This window comes from Hypanus sabinus (genome assembly GCF_030144855.1).
Source record: "Hypanus sabinus isolate sHypSab1 chromosome X2 unlocalized genomic scaffold, sHypSab1.hap1 SUPER_X2_unloc_23, whole genome shotgun sequence".
In the NCBI taxonomy this organism is placed as follows: Eukaryota; Metazoa; Chordata; class Chondrichthyes; order Myliobatiformes; family Dasyatidae; genus Hypanus; species Hypanus sabinus.
Genome location: NW_026778994.1, coordinates 161,662 through 179,971, shown reverse-complemented (window position 1 = coordinate 179,971; position 18,310 = coordinate 161,662). Strand labels below are relative to the sequence as shown.

The 18,310-nt window shown below is 42.2% G+C and overlaps 1 protein-coding gene across 1 annotated transcript; it reads right to left on the bottom strand.

Moving 5' to 3' along the window:
• Positions 1 to 344: 344 nt before the first annotated feature.
• Positions 345 to 18,272, bottom strand: LOC132385811 (zinc-binding protein A33-like). The gene is made up of 6 exons (XM_059958031.1): positions 17,083 to 18,272; positions 16,534 to 16,629; positions 15,893 to 16,126; positions 14,059 to 14,081; positions 13,860 to 13,972; positions 345 to 5,210 (listed from the first exon to the last, which is right to left on the bottom strand). The coding sequence occupies exons 1-6, from the start codon at positions 17,491 to 17,493 to the stop codon at positions 4,660 to 4,662; spliced, it is 1,428 nt and encodes a 475-aa protein (XP_059814014.1). The 5' UTR covers positions 17,494 to 18,272; the 3' UTR covers positions 345 to 4,659.
• Positions 18,273 to 18,310: the final 38 nt, after the last annotated feature.

The following is an 18,310-nucleotide window of genomic DNA, read 5'->3' as shown; positions in this document are numbered from 1 at the left end:
TAAAACAAGGGAAGGAATGATATTCACATGACAGAAATATCCACACTATGCTTAATTATGCCTTGTAACTAATTGGAAAACTTCATTCTGTGTCGTGTACATTTTGTCATTATGAAACCGTCGAAACACATACTATTTCAATGTGAAGCGTACAAGGCTGAAGAAAAATCAAATGCAGTCTTCAGTACAATCTTTGCGAGGGTAGATAGTTTTCAAATAAAAGCTATTAAATTATGGGACTGACTTTAAATCAATTCACAGTTTGAGCTGGAAAAGGCACGTAATAATTGTGTTAAACGTAAGGAAATAACATAAAGGGTAGCAAAGGTGAGTGGGCTGTTGGATTACTGAGATGCTCTTTTTATTTATTTATTAAATTTTTAGAAAATTACAAAGAATAAATGTAATGAAAAATTAGTAAGAAAAAGAAAAATAATATTAGTCCTCCTCCCCATCCCCACCTTAACCCTTATCTAAAGAAAGAAATAAAGAAGAAAAAGATTGCCTCGATATTGGAGGATACCCACATGCTCCATGGAGTTCAAAATAATTTTAATATTTATTCTTACTTTCCCCAATTACATTATAATTTTATCTTCAAAGGACCTATATATTTAATCCTATCTTTTGTAGGTATGGGAGCCAAATTTTGAAAAATATATCATATTCATTTCTTAGATTATATGTAATTTTTTCAAGTGGAATACAACTATATATTTCATTATTCCAATAATCCATAGTTAAATATAACTCAGATTTCCAAGTAATTGCGATAACTTTTTTAGCTACTGCCAATCAATATTTATAATTTTTTTCTGATACATATTCAATTTAATTTTCGGTATTGTCCCTTCAATATCTCCTAATAAAAATAATATTGGACTATTTGGGAGTTGAACTCCAGTACTTTGTTCCAATAAAAGTCAGATATATCGAAAATGGTTGAATTTTAAAACAAGACCAAGTAGAATGTAAAAAAGTACCAATTTCTTGATTACATCGAAAGCATTGGTCAGACATATTTGAATTTAATCTATTTATTTTCTGTGGTGTTATATATAATTGATGTAAAAATTATATTGTATTAATCTAATTTGAACATTTATTGTATTTATCATACTATCAGAACATAATCTTGACCAACTTTTTCCAACAATTTTAACATTCAAATCAGTTTCCCATTTTTGTCTTGATTTATGAATTCCAGATTCAGTCTGTTTTTGAATCAAATTGTACATACAAGATGTAATTTTTTAAATTTTTCCTTTTTGAATTAATATTTCTATTTCACTAAGTTTTGGCATCAACATTGTTTGACCCAGCTTTTCTCGTAATTGTCCTTTAATTGAAAATAAGAGAAAAGAGTGTTGTTTGATATTTTATATTTATTTTTTCATTGCTCAAACGACATCAATACAATTACATATATATTTAATCCCCTTTTGGAACCAATTATGTAAAAGTTTATTATCCATTGTAAAAGGAATAAGCCTATTTTGAATTAAAGTTTATTTTTGCTAATAAAGATTTCTTTATCTTATCGTCCATATTTACCTTATTCCATAAATCATTCAAGTGTCTTAATATAGGAGATTCTTTTTTTTTCCCGTATCAATTTGGATTCCCATTTATATGTAAAATCTTCTGGTATGTTTTCTCCTATCTTATCTAATTTTATTCTAATCCATGCCGGGTTTTTTTTTCATCAAAAAAAGATGCAATAAATCTAAGTTGAATTGCTTTATCATAATTGTTAAAATTTGGAAGTTGTAACCCTCCTAAATCAAATTTACATCTCAATTTTTACAATGATATTCTTGACATCTTTCCTTTCCAAAGAAATTTCCTTACATATTTATTTAGTTCTTGAAAAAACTTCTGCGGTAATTGTATTGGTAAAGTTTGGAATATATATTGCAATCTATGGAATATATTCATTTTTACAGCATTAACTCTACCTATTAATGTTATTGGTAACATCATCCATTTATCAAGATCCTCTTTTATTTTTTTTTAATCATGGCAAATAATTTTGTTTATATAAATTTTTTACATCATTGTCAACTCTGATACCTAAATATTTTATCCCATTTATTGACCATCGAAATTGAGTTACTAATCGACATTGATTATAATTTCCTTTTGTAAGGGGTAAAATTTCACTTTTATTCCAATTTAATTTATACCCTGATACTTTCCCGTATTCTTCCAATTTAAAAGATAATCTTTGCAAAGATTGTAATAGGTTTGTAAAATAAATCAAAACATCATCAGCAAATAAATTAATTTTATATTCTTCTTGATTAACTCTAAAACCGCCAATATCTGAATCTGTTCTAATTAATTCAGCTAATGGTTCTTTTGCCAATACAAATAAAGCAGGTGATAACGGGCAGCCTTGTCCAGTTGACCTCGTTAAGCAAAATGGTGTTGAAATCTGAGCATTTGTAACTACTTCAGCTTGAGGATTAGTATTTAAGGTTTTAATCCATTGTATAAAAGATTTTCCTCGCTCATATTTTTCCAATACCTTAAACAAAAAAATCCCATTCCAATCTATCAAATGCTTTTTCTGCATCCAAAGCAAATGCCACACTCATTTCCTCTCTTTTTTGTGCCAGATGAATTATACTAAGTAACCAGGTTAGATTATCCATTGATTGTAATAAAATCTGTTTGATCCATATGCATTAATTTTGGTAAATATTTAGATATTCTATTAGATAAAATTTTTGCTATTATCTTATAATCTGTATTCAACAAAGAAATAGGCCTATATGATGTTGGTTTTAGAGGATCTCTTTTTTTGGCAATACAGTTATGATCGCTGTTAAAAAAGATTGTGGGAGTTTATGCATTCTTTCCACTTGGTATATTAATTCCATAGAGGGAGGAATTAATATATCTTTATTTTTTTTTATTAAATTCAGGAGGAAAACCATCTTCTTCTGGGGATTTGTTACTCTCAAGTGATCCTACAGCTTCTTCAACCTCTTTTAATGTAAAGGGCATATCTAATCCTTTCTGTTCTTCCAAATTAAATTTCGGAAGGGTTATTTGTGATAAAAATTTATCCATCTCAGTAATCTTATTTTGTGATTCTGATTGATATAGTTCAGTATATAAAAAAAAATAAAGTTTCATGAATTTCCAAAGGTTTATCAGCAACCTTATTTACACTTGTTCTAATTGCATTTATTGTTTTAAAAACCTGTTCTGTTTTCAACTGCCAAGCAAGAATTTTATGTGATCTTTCACCTAATTCGTAATATTTCTGTTTAGTTCTCATAATTACTTTTTCTGTACGATATGTACGATATTATATTGTAGTTTTTTATTAACAAGTTGTCTTTGTTTTTGTTCTGTCATATATCTTTGAGATTCTTTTTCTAACTTTATATCTTTTCCCAATTTTCCTTCTTAATTTTAGATGTATAACTTATAATCTGACCCCTTAAATATGCTTTCATCGCTTCCTATAATACAATTTTACCCTCAACTGAATGTAAATTTGTATCCAAAAAAAATTGAATCTGTTTTTTCATAAAATCACAAAAATCTTGACGTTTTAATAAAATTGTATTAAATCTCCATCTAAGCTTTATGTCTATTTGAATAAAATGAATAATCTCTTTCTCTTGGATTAATTTTCCTCCATATATCAATCAGGTTTAAATCTTTCATTAATGATAAAGTTAGTTTTATTTCTTTTAATTTTGTAACAACTGTAGTTGACCTTTCCAAAACTGGATCTAAACAAAAATTAAAATCTCTGCCTATTAATATTTTATCATTTGCGTCAGCCAAGTTCAAAAAATCTTCTTGTATGAATTTTGCATCATTTTCATTTGGTGCATAAATGTTCATAAAATTCCATAATTCTGAAAAAATTTGACAATGTATAATCTCGTATCTCCCCACAGAATCAATTATTACATTTTGTATTTTAATTGGTAAAGATTTATTAACCGAAATTGCAACTCCTCTCGATTTTGAATTAAATGAAGTTGCTATAACATTTCCAACCCAATCTCTATTTAATTTCTTATGCCTGTGAACTTACTGAACACATCCTTGCCAGAAAAAAAACTTATCCCAATCCACTCTTCCTAGATCCTTTTTCATTTCCACAAAATTGTCCGTTCTCCAATTTTACCAGAACATTAAGCTGCCAGTTCTGCCCCTCACTGATAGCAGTCATGTCGTTATCCCACGTGTCAACCCAAGCCCTAAACTCATCTGTTTTACCGACAATACTCCGTGCATTGAAATAGATGTACCTGAGAATATGTATATCATCTGCTTTTTTTTCATTTCCGTTTATACATGCAGTCCTCTCATGTTCCTTATCCTCCTGCACCTCACTATCTGCTCTAACACTCTGGTTCCCCTCCCTCTGCAAATCTAGATTAAATTCCCCGGAGCAGCACTGGCAAATCTACCCGCAAGAATGTTATTCCCCCCTCCCCCCCGCCCAGTTAAGGGGCAAACCGTCCCGTCGGAACAGGCCCCACCTTCCCGGGAACAAAGCCCAATTGTCCAGAAACACGAAGCCCTCCCTCCTGCACCATCCCCTTAGCCACGTATTTAGCTGCACTCTCCGCACATTTATATTTACAGGGACATTACTCATGACGCCGGTCCCGGGACCCGACCCGTTTACAGACCCGGAGCGGAACCGGAGCAGATTCTCAGCCACTGGTTTCGATTCCGAGTCCGGAAGAAAGGATAAAGTTTCCCCGTGAATTGATTCCCAGTGAAGGTGTGGAGATGGGACTTGGTCTCCGCGTTGTAAAATGAAACTGTCCCGGACTCGTAACTGAGATAAACTCCCACCCTCCCGGGGATGGGACCGGCAGCGAGACGGGACTCGGGGGAGGGGCGACCGGACACGTCACAATCCCGATGTAACACGTCACCAACCCGCCTGATGACCCAGAATCCGGTCTCCGGACTCAGACTGACCCGTCTCTTCCTCTCCACAGACTCTGCGGCGACTCCCAGCCACCAGAACCGAATCCCCGTCACCTCCACCTCCCAGTGATGTCTCCCCGATGTGAATCCCTCCGATCCCAGCACACAAGACCGGTTTGTGAATCTCTTCCCGGTGTCAGGGAGATTCCTCCGGGTCCCGGTCCATCTCACACTCTTCCGATCCTCAGACACCTCGAGATACGGACTCGCCGTTTCCACATCCAGGGTGACAGAGACTGGGGGGAGAAGCAGAGAATTTCATCTGTGAGTGTGAAGGGGGCAGTGTGATGGTTTGAGACAGTAAAGGAGGTGATAATGGGAACCAGTATGGGTGAGATGAATGGCAGATTGGACCAGGAGGGGGAGGGTTTTTAAGCCTGTGGGTGAACTGTGTGTGTAGACGTAATGAGAAGCTGGAGGGGGCAAAGATGGCAGATGAGGATGACTTTGTCCCCTTTCCCACAACCCTATCCCCCGCAGACCCTCATTAGGACAGGGGATGAATTTGCAGGAACCCTTAAGCAACACAGGTCTTGATGAAGTGTTTCAGTCTGAACCGTCGACTGTTTACTCTTTTCCATAGAAACTTCCCGGCCTGCTGTTCCCCCAACAATTTGTGTGTGTTACTCTGCTTTAAATATACTCCATTATTTGGCCTCCACAGCTGCCTGTGGCAGATTCACTATCCTGTGGATAAAGGAATTCCTCCTCATCTCTGTCCTAAATGGACATCCCTATAGTCGGAGGCTGTGCTTACCGTTCTCGACCCACCCACATCCTCCCAACATCAACTCTCTCCAGACAGGTGTCAGAGAGATCTGGCGAGACCCTTCATCAGGACCTGTGTAGCTTGGATTACCAGCATCTGTAGATTTTCTCCTGTTTGATTTTTAAAGCAGAAGTTAATAACTAAACAGATTGATTAGTCAGAGTCTCAAAAGTTATGGGGAGGAGGCCGGAGAATAGGATTGAGAGGGATAATAATTCACCCATTCTTCTAAACTCCAGTGAGTACAGGCCCAGAACCATCAAACACTCCTCATATGTTAACTCTTTCATTCCCGGAATCATTCTTGTGTATCTTCTGTACCCCCTCCAATGCCAGTACATGTTTTCCAATAGAAGGGACCCAAAACTGCTCACAGTACTCCAAGTGTGGTCTGACCAATGCCTTATAAAACCTCAGAATTACATCCTTGCTCTTGTACTCTAATCCTCTCGAAATGAAAGCAAACATTGAGTTTGCCAATCTTACCACTGACACAAACTGCAAGTTAACCTTCAGGGAATCCTGCACAAGGACACCCATGTCCCTTTGCACCTCTGATTTTTGAACTTCCGCCCTGTTTACTGAATCGTCTATGTGTTTATCCCTTCGACCAATTCGTACGTGTCTAAGTTTGTACCTGTCAAACTCTACCTGTCCTACAAGATCCTTATTACGTATACTGGTTTATTCAAATAAGACCATAAGACAAAGCAGCAGAAGCCGGCCATTCGGCCCTTCGAATCCGCTCCGCCATTTTATCATGAGTTGATCCATTCTTCCATTTAGTGCCACTCCCCCACCTTCTCACCGTGACCTTTGATGCCCTGGCTACTCACATACCTATCAATCTCTGCCTTAAATACATCCAATGACCTGGCCTCCACTGCCGCAAGAAATACAGAGATTCACCACCCTCTGGCTAAAAAATATTCTTCGCATCTCCGTTCTGAATGGTCACCCTTCAATCCTTAAGTCATGCTCTCTCGTACTATTCATGGAGTTCAGTCCAAGAGCGGTTAAACGTTCCTCATATGTTAACCCTCTCATTCCTGGAATCATTCTAACGAATCTTCTCTGAACCCTCTCCACTGTCAGAACATCCTTTCTTAAATAAGGAGCCCAAAAATGCACACAGTATTCCAAGTGAGGTCTTATCATTGCCTTATAGAGCCTCAACATCACACCCCTGCTCCTATACTCTATTCTTCTAGAAATGAATGCCAACATTGCATTCACCTTCTTCACCATCGACTCAACCTGGAGGTTAACCTTAAGGGTATCCTGCACGAGCACTCCCAAGTCCCATTGCATCTCAGAACTTTGAATTCTCTCTTCATTTAAATAATAGTCTGCCCATTTATTTCTTCTACAAAAGTGCATGACCATACAATTTTCAACATTGTATTTCATTTGCCACTTCTTTGACCATTCTCCCAATCTATCCAAGTCTCTCTGCAGACTCTCTGTCTCCTCAGCACTACCAGCCCCTCCACCTATCTTTGTATCATCAGCAAACTTAGCCACAAAGCCATCTATTCCATAATCCAAATCGTTGATATGCAACGTAATGCAACACGGACCCCTGTGGAACACCACTGGTAACTGGCAGACTACCAGAATGGGATCCTTTATTCCCACTCTCTGTTTCCTGCCAATCATCCAATGCTCTATCGACTGACGTAATTTTCCCATAATTCCATGGGCCCTTATCTTGTTTAGCAGCCTCGTGTGGCACCTTATCAAAGGCCTTCTGAAAATCCAAATACACAACATCCACTGCATCTCCCTTGCCTCGCCTACTTGTAATCTCCTCAAAAGATTTCAATGGGTTTGTCAGGCAGAATTTTCCTTTAAGGAAACCATGCTGAGTTTGGCCTATCTTGTCATATGCCTCCAGGTACTCCGTAACCTCATCCTTGTCAATTCACTCCAGAAACTTCCCAACCATTTCTCAAGCTAACAGGTATATAATTCACTTTTTGCATCCTTGCCCCTTTCCTAAATACCAGAGTGGCATTTGCAATCTCCCACTGCTCCGGAACCTCCACTCCTCATGCTCCGATCATTGCTATTGCCTCCGCGATCTCCACAGCTACTTCCTTCAAAACACGAGGGTGCATTCCATCTGGTCCTGGAGATTTATCTACCCTTAGACTATTCAACTTCCTGAGTACTTTCGCTGTCGTAATTGTGACTGCGCACACTTCTCTTCCCTGACACCCTTGAGTGTCCGGTATACTGCTGATATCTTCCTCAGTGAGGACTGATGCAAATACTCGTTCAGTTCCTCAGCCATCTCCTTATCTCCCGTCACAATTTCCCCAGCATCATTTTCTATCGGTCCTATATCCACTCTCATCTGTTTTTTTTTTACTCTTTATGTACTTGAAAAAGCTTTTAGTATCTTCGTTGATATTATTTGCGAGCTTCCTTTTATAGTTCATCTTTTCCCTCTTAATCGCCTTCTTAGTTTCCTTTTGTTAGCTTTTTAAAACTTTCCAATCCTCTGTCTTCCCACTAATTTTTGCTTCCTTGAATGCCCTCTCCTCTGCTTTTACTTTGGCTTTAACTTCTCTTGTCAGCCACGGTCGCAACCTTTATCCTTTCGAAAATCTCTTCTTTTTTGGAATATATCTGTCTTGCATATTCATCACTTCTCGCATAAACTCCAGCCACTGCTGCTCTGCCGTCCTCCCCCTAGTGTTCCTTTCCGGTCAAATTTAGCCACTTCCTCTCTCGTGCCACTGTAATTTCCTTTACTCTACTGCAATACCGACACTTCGGATTTCGGCTTCTCTTTCTCAAATTTCACAGTGAACTCAATCATGTTACGATCACTGCCGCCTAACGGTTCCTTCACCTCAATCTCTCTAATCTCCTCTGGGTCATTACACAATATCCAATCCAGTATCTCTGATCCCCTAGTGGGCTCAACAACAAGCTGTTCTGAAAAGCCATCTCGTAGACATTCTACAAATTCTCTCTCTTGAGATCCAGTGTCGACCTGATTTTCCCAATCCACTCGTATGTTAAAATCCCCACAATTATCACAACACTGCCCTTCTGGCAAGCCTTTTCTATTTCCTGTTGTAATTTGTAGTCCACATCACTGCAGCTGTTAGGAGGCCTGTAGATAACTGCCATCAGGGTCCTTTTACCCCTGCGATTTCTTGGCTCAACCCATAAAGATTCTTCTGATCCTATCTCACCTCTTTCTGATGATTTAACATCATTTCTTACCAATAAAGCCACGCCACCCCCTCTGCCTCCCTGCCTATCCTTCCGATACACCGTGTATCCTTGGACGTTCAGCTCTCAGAGACATGCATCCTTTAGCCACGTCTCAGTCATGGCCACAAAATTATACCTGCCAATCTGTAGCTGTACGACAAGAACATCCACCTTATTCATTATGCTATGTGTATGTCCATTAAACCTTGTCCAGTATTTGGTCAGTTTTGGTTTGATTGTACTGCAACTCATCCCAGTGGCTGCAAATTTGCCCCATCACCTGCCTGTCCTTCCTGACATCTTTACTGCTCACTATCTTAGATTTATAGATTCCCTCTCCTCCACTCTAACATTCCGGTTTACCACCCCCCTGCCAAATTAGTTTAAACCCTCCCTAATAGCTCTATTAAACATTCCCGCTATGGTTCAGGTGTAACCCGTCCTTTTTGAACAGTTAATACTTCCCCCAGAAGAGATCCCAATGATCCAAGAATCTGAAGCCCTGCCCCCTGCACCAGTCTCTCAGCCACGCATTCATCAGCCTGATCCTACTATTCTTGCCCTCGCTAGCACGTGGCACAGGTAGCAATCCTGAGATTACTGACCTGGAGGTCCTGCATCTCAGCTTCATTCCTAACTCCCGGAAATCTCCCTTCAGGACCTCCTCCCTTTTCCTCTCAGGACCTCCTTCCCTTTCCTCTCTATGTCATTGGTACCAACACGTACCAAGACAGCTGGCTGCTCGCCCTCTCCCTTCAATATCTTCTGGTCCCGGTTCGAGACATCGTGTACCCTGGCACCTGGGAGGCAGCACACCATGCGGGTATCTCTATCAGGCTCACAGAATCTCCTGTCTGTTTCCCTGACTATGGAATCCCCTATGACTACCGCATTCCTCTTCTCCCTCCTTCCCTCCTGCACAACAGCGCCAGGCTCAGTGCCAGAGACCCGGTCACCGTGGCCGTCCCCTGTCAGGTCATCCCCCTCAACTGCATCCAAAACGATATACTTGTTGCTTGGGGGGGCAGCCACAGGGGTGCTCTCCACTACCCGGGCATTTCTACTACCACTCCTGACAGTCACCCAGTTTTCTGACCCTTGTAGCCTTGGGATGACTACCTCCTTGTAGCTCCTGTCTATCCCCTCTTCGTTTTCTCTAATAAGCAGTAGGTCATCAAGCTGCAGCTCCAGATCCCTAACACGGTCTCCGAGGAGCTGAATCAGCTGGTGCAGATGTGGCTATCAGGGAGGCTGCAGGTCACCCAGGATTCCCACATCTGACACCCTGAACAAAGCACTAACCCTGCAGACATGCTAGCTAATTCTACAGGAATGAAACAAAGAAAGATAGGTCTACTCACCCACTTACTTCGCTAAGCACACGAACTTTTTAAACCGTTCGCTAATGTGCCCTGCTGTTCCCCCATCCGACGGACCGATTTGCCAAGGGGAGAAAAAGAGTCGGTGCTTCGCTCTCGCCTCTTCCCGATACCGCCTAAGCCCGTTGAGCCAAAGCCCTACACTCTGCTGCCACCCACTCCGCTGTCCGCTGTATAGGGTGGTCATCTTTTTAAACTCTCCGCGCTGTCCTGCGCAGTCTTGCCGTTCTTGTACGCAAAGTTTTTTTTTACACTGTCTTCCTTCAGAATTTAGCTCCCACGCCGCCCTTCTTGTCCCAATCTAAAAAAACACCTTCAGTCCTGTATTCATCAGCCTATTCCACACTGTCCACATGAAATTCAGCAAGGCCTTTGATGTCGATGATGGACCACACTTGGAGCATTGTCTGCATTTCCGGTTCCCGAATATGGGGAGGATGTCATTACACTGGACAGGAGGTTTCAGGAGGATGTCACCAGGACTGGGGGCTTGAGTTAAAAGCAAAGAGTGAGCAAGCTTGGGCTATTCAGCTGTAGTGTAGGATGTTCAGGTATGACCCCTTATCAAGGTAAATAATTCTAAGGAGCTTAAATAACGTTCTTTTTCCAAGAAATGGGAGCACAGAACCAGAGGCCTCAGATTGAAAGTGAGATGGGAAATCGGGTAACATTCTCAGAGAGAGGGAGGTTGGTGAACGGAATTTGCCCTCAGACGCTGTAGAAACAGGTAAAAAATAACATATTTTAAAATAAATACACAGATGGGAAATGGTTAGAGGGATGGGGGGGGGGGGCGTTCAAATACACACAAATGGGCGATGCTCAAGAAGACATCTTAGTCTTGCAGATTGATGAAGTGGGCCGTGAGTTCAACATCCGTCAAACCCTCCCAGATCATCCTCCTGAGGAATCTCACCCCTGAGTCTGTCGTGAAGTGTTGATGTGACGTCACGTCAGAGGGCAGCTCAGTGACACAGAACAGACAGACTGGGTAAGGACGGCAGATTTCAATCCTAAATGGGAATTTGTGCCTATTTCTGTGGTTGTGTGTCACACTCTGATAGTATATCTGTGTGTGTGTGTGTGTGTGTGTGTGTGTGTGTGTGTGTGTGTGTGTGTGTTGATTGTGGTATATATCCGTGTGGAGTGTATTGAAGGAGAGTGTGCACATTGAAGAATTTTTATGTTACAGTGTGTCATCACATGTCTGGTGTGTGTTGACAATGTGTCACACGTGATTGAGTTGTTTAAATGAATAAATGACTGTCTCTGAAGAGACTGGTTTCCAGGTTACTGAGGGAAATAACAACGTACATTGCTGAGGCTCCGACTACAATCTGCCAGTCCTTCCTGTGTATGTGTGTGAGGGAGCTTTGCCAGGCCGGTTATGCTGTGTGTGCTTCTCCCGAGATGAAATCTTGACCCATGTCAATGCTTGTTGGTGTGTCCGAGCTGATTCTCACAATGCTTCAATGTAGTGGTCTGATCACCATGAGACATAGGAGCAGAATTAGGCCATTTTCCTATCGAGTCTGCTCCGCCATTCAATAATTGCTGATCCTTTTTTCCCTCCTCAGCCACACTACCTGGTCTTCTCCCCGTAACCTTTGATGCTGTGTCCAATCTAGAACCTATCATGCTCTGCCTTAAATACACCCAACAGGTTCCACAAATTCAACAGCTGCTGGCACAAATTTCTCCACATGTTTTAAATAGATTCCCCCTCTGTCTTGAGGCTGTGCCCTCTTGTCCTAAACTCCACCACCATGGGAAACATCCTTTCCACATCTACTCTGTCTAGGACTTTCAACATTCGAAAGGTTTCTAGGACTTTCAACATTTGAAAGGTTTCAATGAGATTCCCCCTCATCTTTCTAAATTCCAGCGAGTACAGACACAGAGCTATCAAACGTTCCTTGTATGATAACCCTTTCATTCCTGGAATCATCCTTATGAAATGAACCTTCTGCAATGCCAGCACATCTTTTCTTAGACGAGGAGCCCAAAATTGTTCACAATACACAAGGTGAGTCTTCACCAGTGCCTTATAAATCCTCAGCATCACATCCCTGCTCTTGAAATGAATGCTATTTAAACCGATTGAATTCAATGCTAACATTGGATTTGCCTTCCTCACCACTGACTCTACCTGCAAGTTACCATTTAGGAAGTTCTGCAAAATGACTGCTAAGTCCAATTTCGTCTCAGATTTTTTTGATTTTCTCCCCATTTGAAAATCTGCACATTATTTCTATGACCAAAGTGCAGGACCATGTATTTTCCAACATTGTATATAATTTGCCAATTTCTTTCCCTTTCTCCTCATCCAAGTCCTTGTCAGGACTAACTGTTTCCTCAACACTACCGGCCCCACCGCCAATCTTCGTATCATCTGCAAAACCTGGAAACAAAGCCATCTACTCTAGGACAAGAGGGTATGACTTCAGGATTGAAGGACGTCCTTTTAGAACTCAGATGCAGAGAAATTACTTTAGTCAGTGTGTGTGGAGAATCTGTGGAATTTGTTGCGACATGTGGCTGTGGAGGCCAAGGCATATTTAAGGCAGAGATGTACCGGTTCTCATTTAGCCAGGGCATCAAATGGTATGGGGTGAAAGCAGGGGAGTGGGGATAACCGGAAGAATTGGGTCTTCCCATGACTGAATATTGGAGCAAACTCAATGGGCCGAATGGCCTATTTCTGCTCCTATATCTTATTGTCTATTCCATCAGCTAATTCTTGATATACAGCATAAAATGAAGGTGTCCTAACACCTGTGTCCCTGTGGAACACGATTCACTGGCAGCCAACCAGGAAAGGTTCCGTTTACTCCCATTCGCTGTTTCCTACCAATCAGCCAATGTTCTAACCAAGCCTGTAACTTTTCCGTAATAACCTGGTTACCACCTTCATGCGTGGCACTTTGTCAAAGGCCTTCCGAGATTCCAAATATACAACATCCACTGCATCCCCTTTATCGATCCTGCTTGTAATCTCCTCAAAGAATCCCAGCAGGTTTGTCAGGCAGGATATTCCCTAACGAAGCCATGCTGACTTGTCCTATCTTGTCCAGTGTCACCAAGTATTCCATAACCTCATACTTAACAACTGACTCCAATTTCTTCCCAACCACAGAGGTGAGGCAAACTGGTCAATAATTTCCTTTCTGCTGCCTTCCTCCTTACTTAAAGAGTCAAGTGACATTTGCCATTTTCCAGTCCTCTGGCACCATGCCAGGGTCCAATGATTTTGAAAGATCATTTGGAATGCCTCCATAATTTCTGCTGCGACCTCTTTCAGAACACTGGGGTGCAGTTCATCTGGTCTGGGTGACTTATGTATCTTTAGGGCTTTCAGCTTTTTGAGCAGCTTCTCCCTTGTAACAGTAACTGCACTCACTTCTCTTCAGTTCACCTGCACCCCAGTATTACAGACAATCTTTGCCTCAAATTGGAACTAAATTGATCTTCATAAACAAGGAGAAATGAATCTTTGTAAGTTTTACCTCGATTAATAGCATCAAGCGTTTCTCTCAGCACTGATAAATAGAGGTGATCGAATTTTTCAACCGGTAGGGTCTCATCTGTCACTGACAATTCCTGGACATCGTCATTAATCCTGTAAATATTAAACTGCTGGTTATAAATTGCTATTCTGAACTATTTTCAAATCCATTCAGGGTTTCAGTAAAGAGCCTGTCCTACCTTCTGTTCCGACGAGCTTCCTCCTGAAATAAATAAAACACAAATCTGATTAGACTTGGACTTACTGTCCACATCCTGAATTTCATCCAAATCATTACAAGGTGTTGAAAATTCCCACTCCCACAGTCACTCAGACACACGGACAATACAGAACCATGGGGTAAATGACAGGGAAAGTTTCTGAATGTCAGACCATTACTGAGAGGAAGAAACTTACAGGGAAGACAGGACAGGCTGTGCATTATCATCTGGATATGAAGTCAGTCTGATAGGATGGAGGAATTTAAGATCAGTGATGTATGTGATTGTGTGCAGGTGGAGGAAGTTCCTCTATTTATGGGGAGACTCGTGGGGAGATGTAATTCCAGATGGATTTTAACAAATTCCACAAGAAATTTAGTGAGGAGGATGTGAAACTCGCTGCCACAGGAGTGGATGAAATGGAACAGCAGAGACTGACTGTAATGGGGAGGCTGGATAAACACGTGAAGGACCAGGGAGTTCAGGGCACTGTTGCTGGGTGTGGTGAGTAGGTGGCAGGGGGCTTGTGAAGCAGGGATACTGATAGAAGATGGACCTAATGGCCTGTTTATGATAGAGAATGGGATATAATCCCATGTGAAATGTATCCAAAAAATAAAGAGACAGTGAAAGTTTCCATAATCTGACGGAAACCGGATACAGGAGATAAGTCTGATGTGTGGGTCAAATTCTTTGTTCTCACTGATTGACAGAGAGACCCTCACACCAACTGCATCAGACACACTCACAGCCTGTGACTGGAACCGGGTGTTAATGGGAGTTTCAGAGGATATTTAATGCGGTAATTAAGGAAACAGTCAGCAGCTCTGTGTTATGATCGGAGTAAATAATTTCAGAGAGATTTGCATTCTGTCCTGGGATGTACAGAAGTTGTGGAAGCTGAGTTTTGGGACAATAGACAATAAGTGCAGGAGTAGGCCTTTCGGCCCTTCTAGCCAGCACAGCCATTCACTGTGATCATGGCTGATCATACACAATCAGTACCCTGTTCCTGCCCTCTCCCCAAATCCCTTGACCCCACGATCTATATGAGCTCTATCTAACTCTCTCTTGAATGCATCCAGAGACTTGGCCTCCACTGCCTTCTGGGGCAGAGCATTCCACATATCCACCACTCCCTGGGTGAAAAAGTTTTTCCGCATCACTGTTCTAAATGGCCTACCCCTTATTCTTAATCTGTGGCCTCTAGTTCTGGACTCACCCATCAGCGGGAACATGCTTCCTGCCTCCAGCGTGTCCAATCCCTTAATAATCTTATTATTATGGGACAACAACAACTCTGAATCGTTGCATCAGTTGTCTGGTGAGAAACAGTTTGCTGCCATTTGTAAATGCTGTGTGTAGGAGCAACACGTCTGTTTTCTGTCTGCATTGTATTCTGTGTTACGTGTTTATTATGGTAACTCGTCACGTGAGTGGGGACGTGGTAAAGGCGAAGGGAAAAGGTTACGTATCTGTACTTTGTCCTGGGCAGTTTTGAGCTGGGGACGGGCGGATGTCATTCTGTACTTGACCGCTGTGTTGCAGCTTACTTTACAATGAATTACCCTGAAGTTTCATCGCTTCAAGATTGTATTTTGCTAATGAAGGACTGAAAGCGTATCTTGGACATTTTGAAATGTCATTATTGGAGTGATTGGTGGGTGCGTCATGCAGGTATAACAACTTGTGTGAGGTTGCCAGCAGCGGCAATTGATTTGTTAGAATTGGCCTCTGTGCTGTGTTTATATCAAATATACCACTGTTTATTTCGTGCCCTTTGACAGAAACAAGTTGAAATATAATCCCTCACCTTGAGAAACATCACACTGTCTTTTTGATCCATCTGTTCCTTTAACTTAGTGATTTCCTCCTGAATAATCCTTATATTCTCTTGAAGAGCCAGAAGATTTTTCTCCATTGGGTTGAGAATCCTCTTCTCCTCTTCCCTGAGATCCCTGAGTAAGCTCTGCTCTTTCTCAGTGATAATCTGGTGCAGTTCAGCAAACTGGGATGTGATGTGGGACTGAAGGCTGTGTGACTGTTCCTGTTGAATGAAAGGTGAAGATTAATATACTGTATTGCTGTGCTCTGTTTCCTTTTACGTTAAGTTCAGGCTATTAGAGTCCATGCTTCTTCTGAGTGCATTCCCGTCAACACCATTCCCTCACGTTTTCCTGAAACCTATTCTCACTTATTGACCCATAAACTCCCATCTGATTCACACACACCCTCCCCACCTTCGGGGTTAACGGTAATTAGCCATTCATCCAGCATGTCCTTGGGATGTGTCGGAATCTTTCCTGGTCTCAGGGGGAGCATGCAAACTCCACACAGACAGCAGCAGAGGTCAGGATCGAACCCAGGTCACTGGAGCAGCGATACTCGGCTATTCTGCATTAAAGGGAGCAAAACCCGACAGTAAAATCAGAAATTCCGCTCAGGAAGCCTCACCCGAACTCCGGAAATCTTCTCTTTCTGTTGCTGCTCCTTTTCCTGGAAGTCTGATTCCTTTTTTGTGAGAGAGTCTAAGGAAGATTTTAGCTGATCCTGGAAGTCAGAGAGTGAAGGAAATAGAAACAAAGATGCTTCAAAAGTAACAGGAGATCAAACCCGATTATCACACAAAATGCCGGAGGAACTCAGTGAGTCAGGCATCATCTATTCAGGGGAAATAAACAGTCGGTGTTCCGGGATGAGACCCTTCATTAGGACGGGGAAGGAATGGGACAGAAGCCAGAATAAAAAGGTTGGAATGAGAACCAGCTGACAGGTGACGGGTGAGACAACGTGAGGGGGAACGTGGGGGAGGGTGATGAAGTGAGAAGCTGAGAGGGGACAGGTGGAAGAGGTAAAGGGCTGGAGAAGTAGGAATCTAATACGAGAGGACAATCGACCATGGAACTGGGCTGTTTGCGGCCCTGAATGGTGACGAGGGAGGAGGTTAGGAGTCAGGTGTAGCAAAGGACAAAGGAAATATGTTAAGTTAACGTTAGTTTTTACCTTGTAGATTTTAACAGCTTCTTTAATCGGCATGAAGCGGTGCTCTCTGTGCTCCTGCGCGTCTCTACAGATCACACAGATCAGTGTCTTGTCCGTTTCACAAAACAGCTTCAATTCTTCCTCATGTTCCTCGCAGTGACGTTTACTTTCCTTCCCTTTCGGATTCAGGCTTAGATTCCGAACTTTTTGTGTCACATTTGCTAAGGCCCGATTCACCCTGAGGGTGCGGTCAGCAAACTCCTCTCTACATTCCGGGCAGGAGTTTCTCTCCTCCCTTTCCCAACACCGTGTGATACAAGACCGACAGAAGTTGTGTCCACACTCCAGTGTAACCGGATCGGTGAAGAAATCCAGGCAGACGGGACAAATCACCTCCTCGCTCAAACTCTCGGTCTCTCCTTTCGAAGCCATGTTAACTCCAGCACTTCCTGATTCAGAATGCTTTCACTTTCGGGGAGCTGCTGATCCCCTGCAGTACCGGGATTGTCCACTACGCGCGCTGCAGACTCGGGGAATCACACAACACACACACAATGCTGGTGGAACACAGCAGGCCAGGCAGCATCTATAGGGAGAAGCACTGTCGACGTTTAGGGCCGAGACCCTTCATCAGGACAGCAGTAATCGTGCTGCCCGTTGGAGAGATCTGGTGATGAGGCATTCTGCCAGATGGTCTGGACTGTCTGCTCAGGGAACCACTCCACTGTGTCCATCCAGTCCTTCTCCTGCAGTAACTGCAGGACATTCCGTGCTGACCACTGTCTGGTGTTCTTGTGGTCAAAGCTGCTGGTCTGAAAGAACTGTCACCAATTTCATTAACACAAGGTTCACATGGAGAAGCTTCCTGACTGAGACAGACACAGTCTCATGGGGTATTTACAGGGTAGGGGCAGGAATTATGTTTTTCCTGGCTGGGCAGTGGAACCAGGGATCGCAGACTCAAAATCCGAGGCCACCTCAGCAGGACTGAGATGAGGAGAAATTTCCCCAACACAGTGCAGTGAATATTTGGAGTTTTCTCCACAAGTTTCCAAAAGTAAACGGACATATTTAGGAGCTCGGCGATGTTGGGAACGTTTCAGGAAAGTGGCGCTGAGGTCAAAGTTCAACATGTTCTGAGTGAGGGGCAGAACAGTGCCACGGGCCGAGTGGCAACGCCTGCTCCTGTTTCTTATTTTCTAAATCACGAATTTACCTTTGCGCCTTGTTCTCCCTTGGCCTTCCGCCT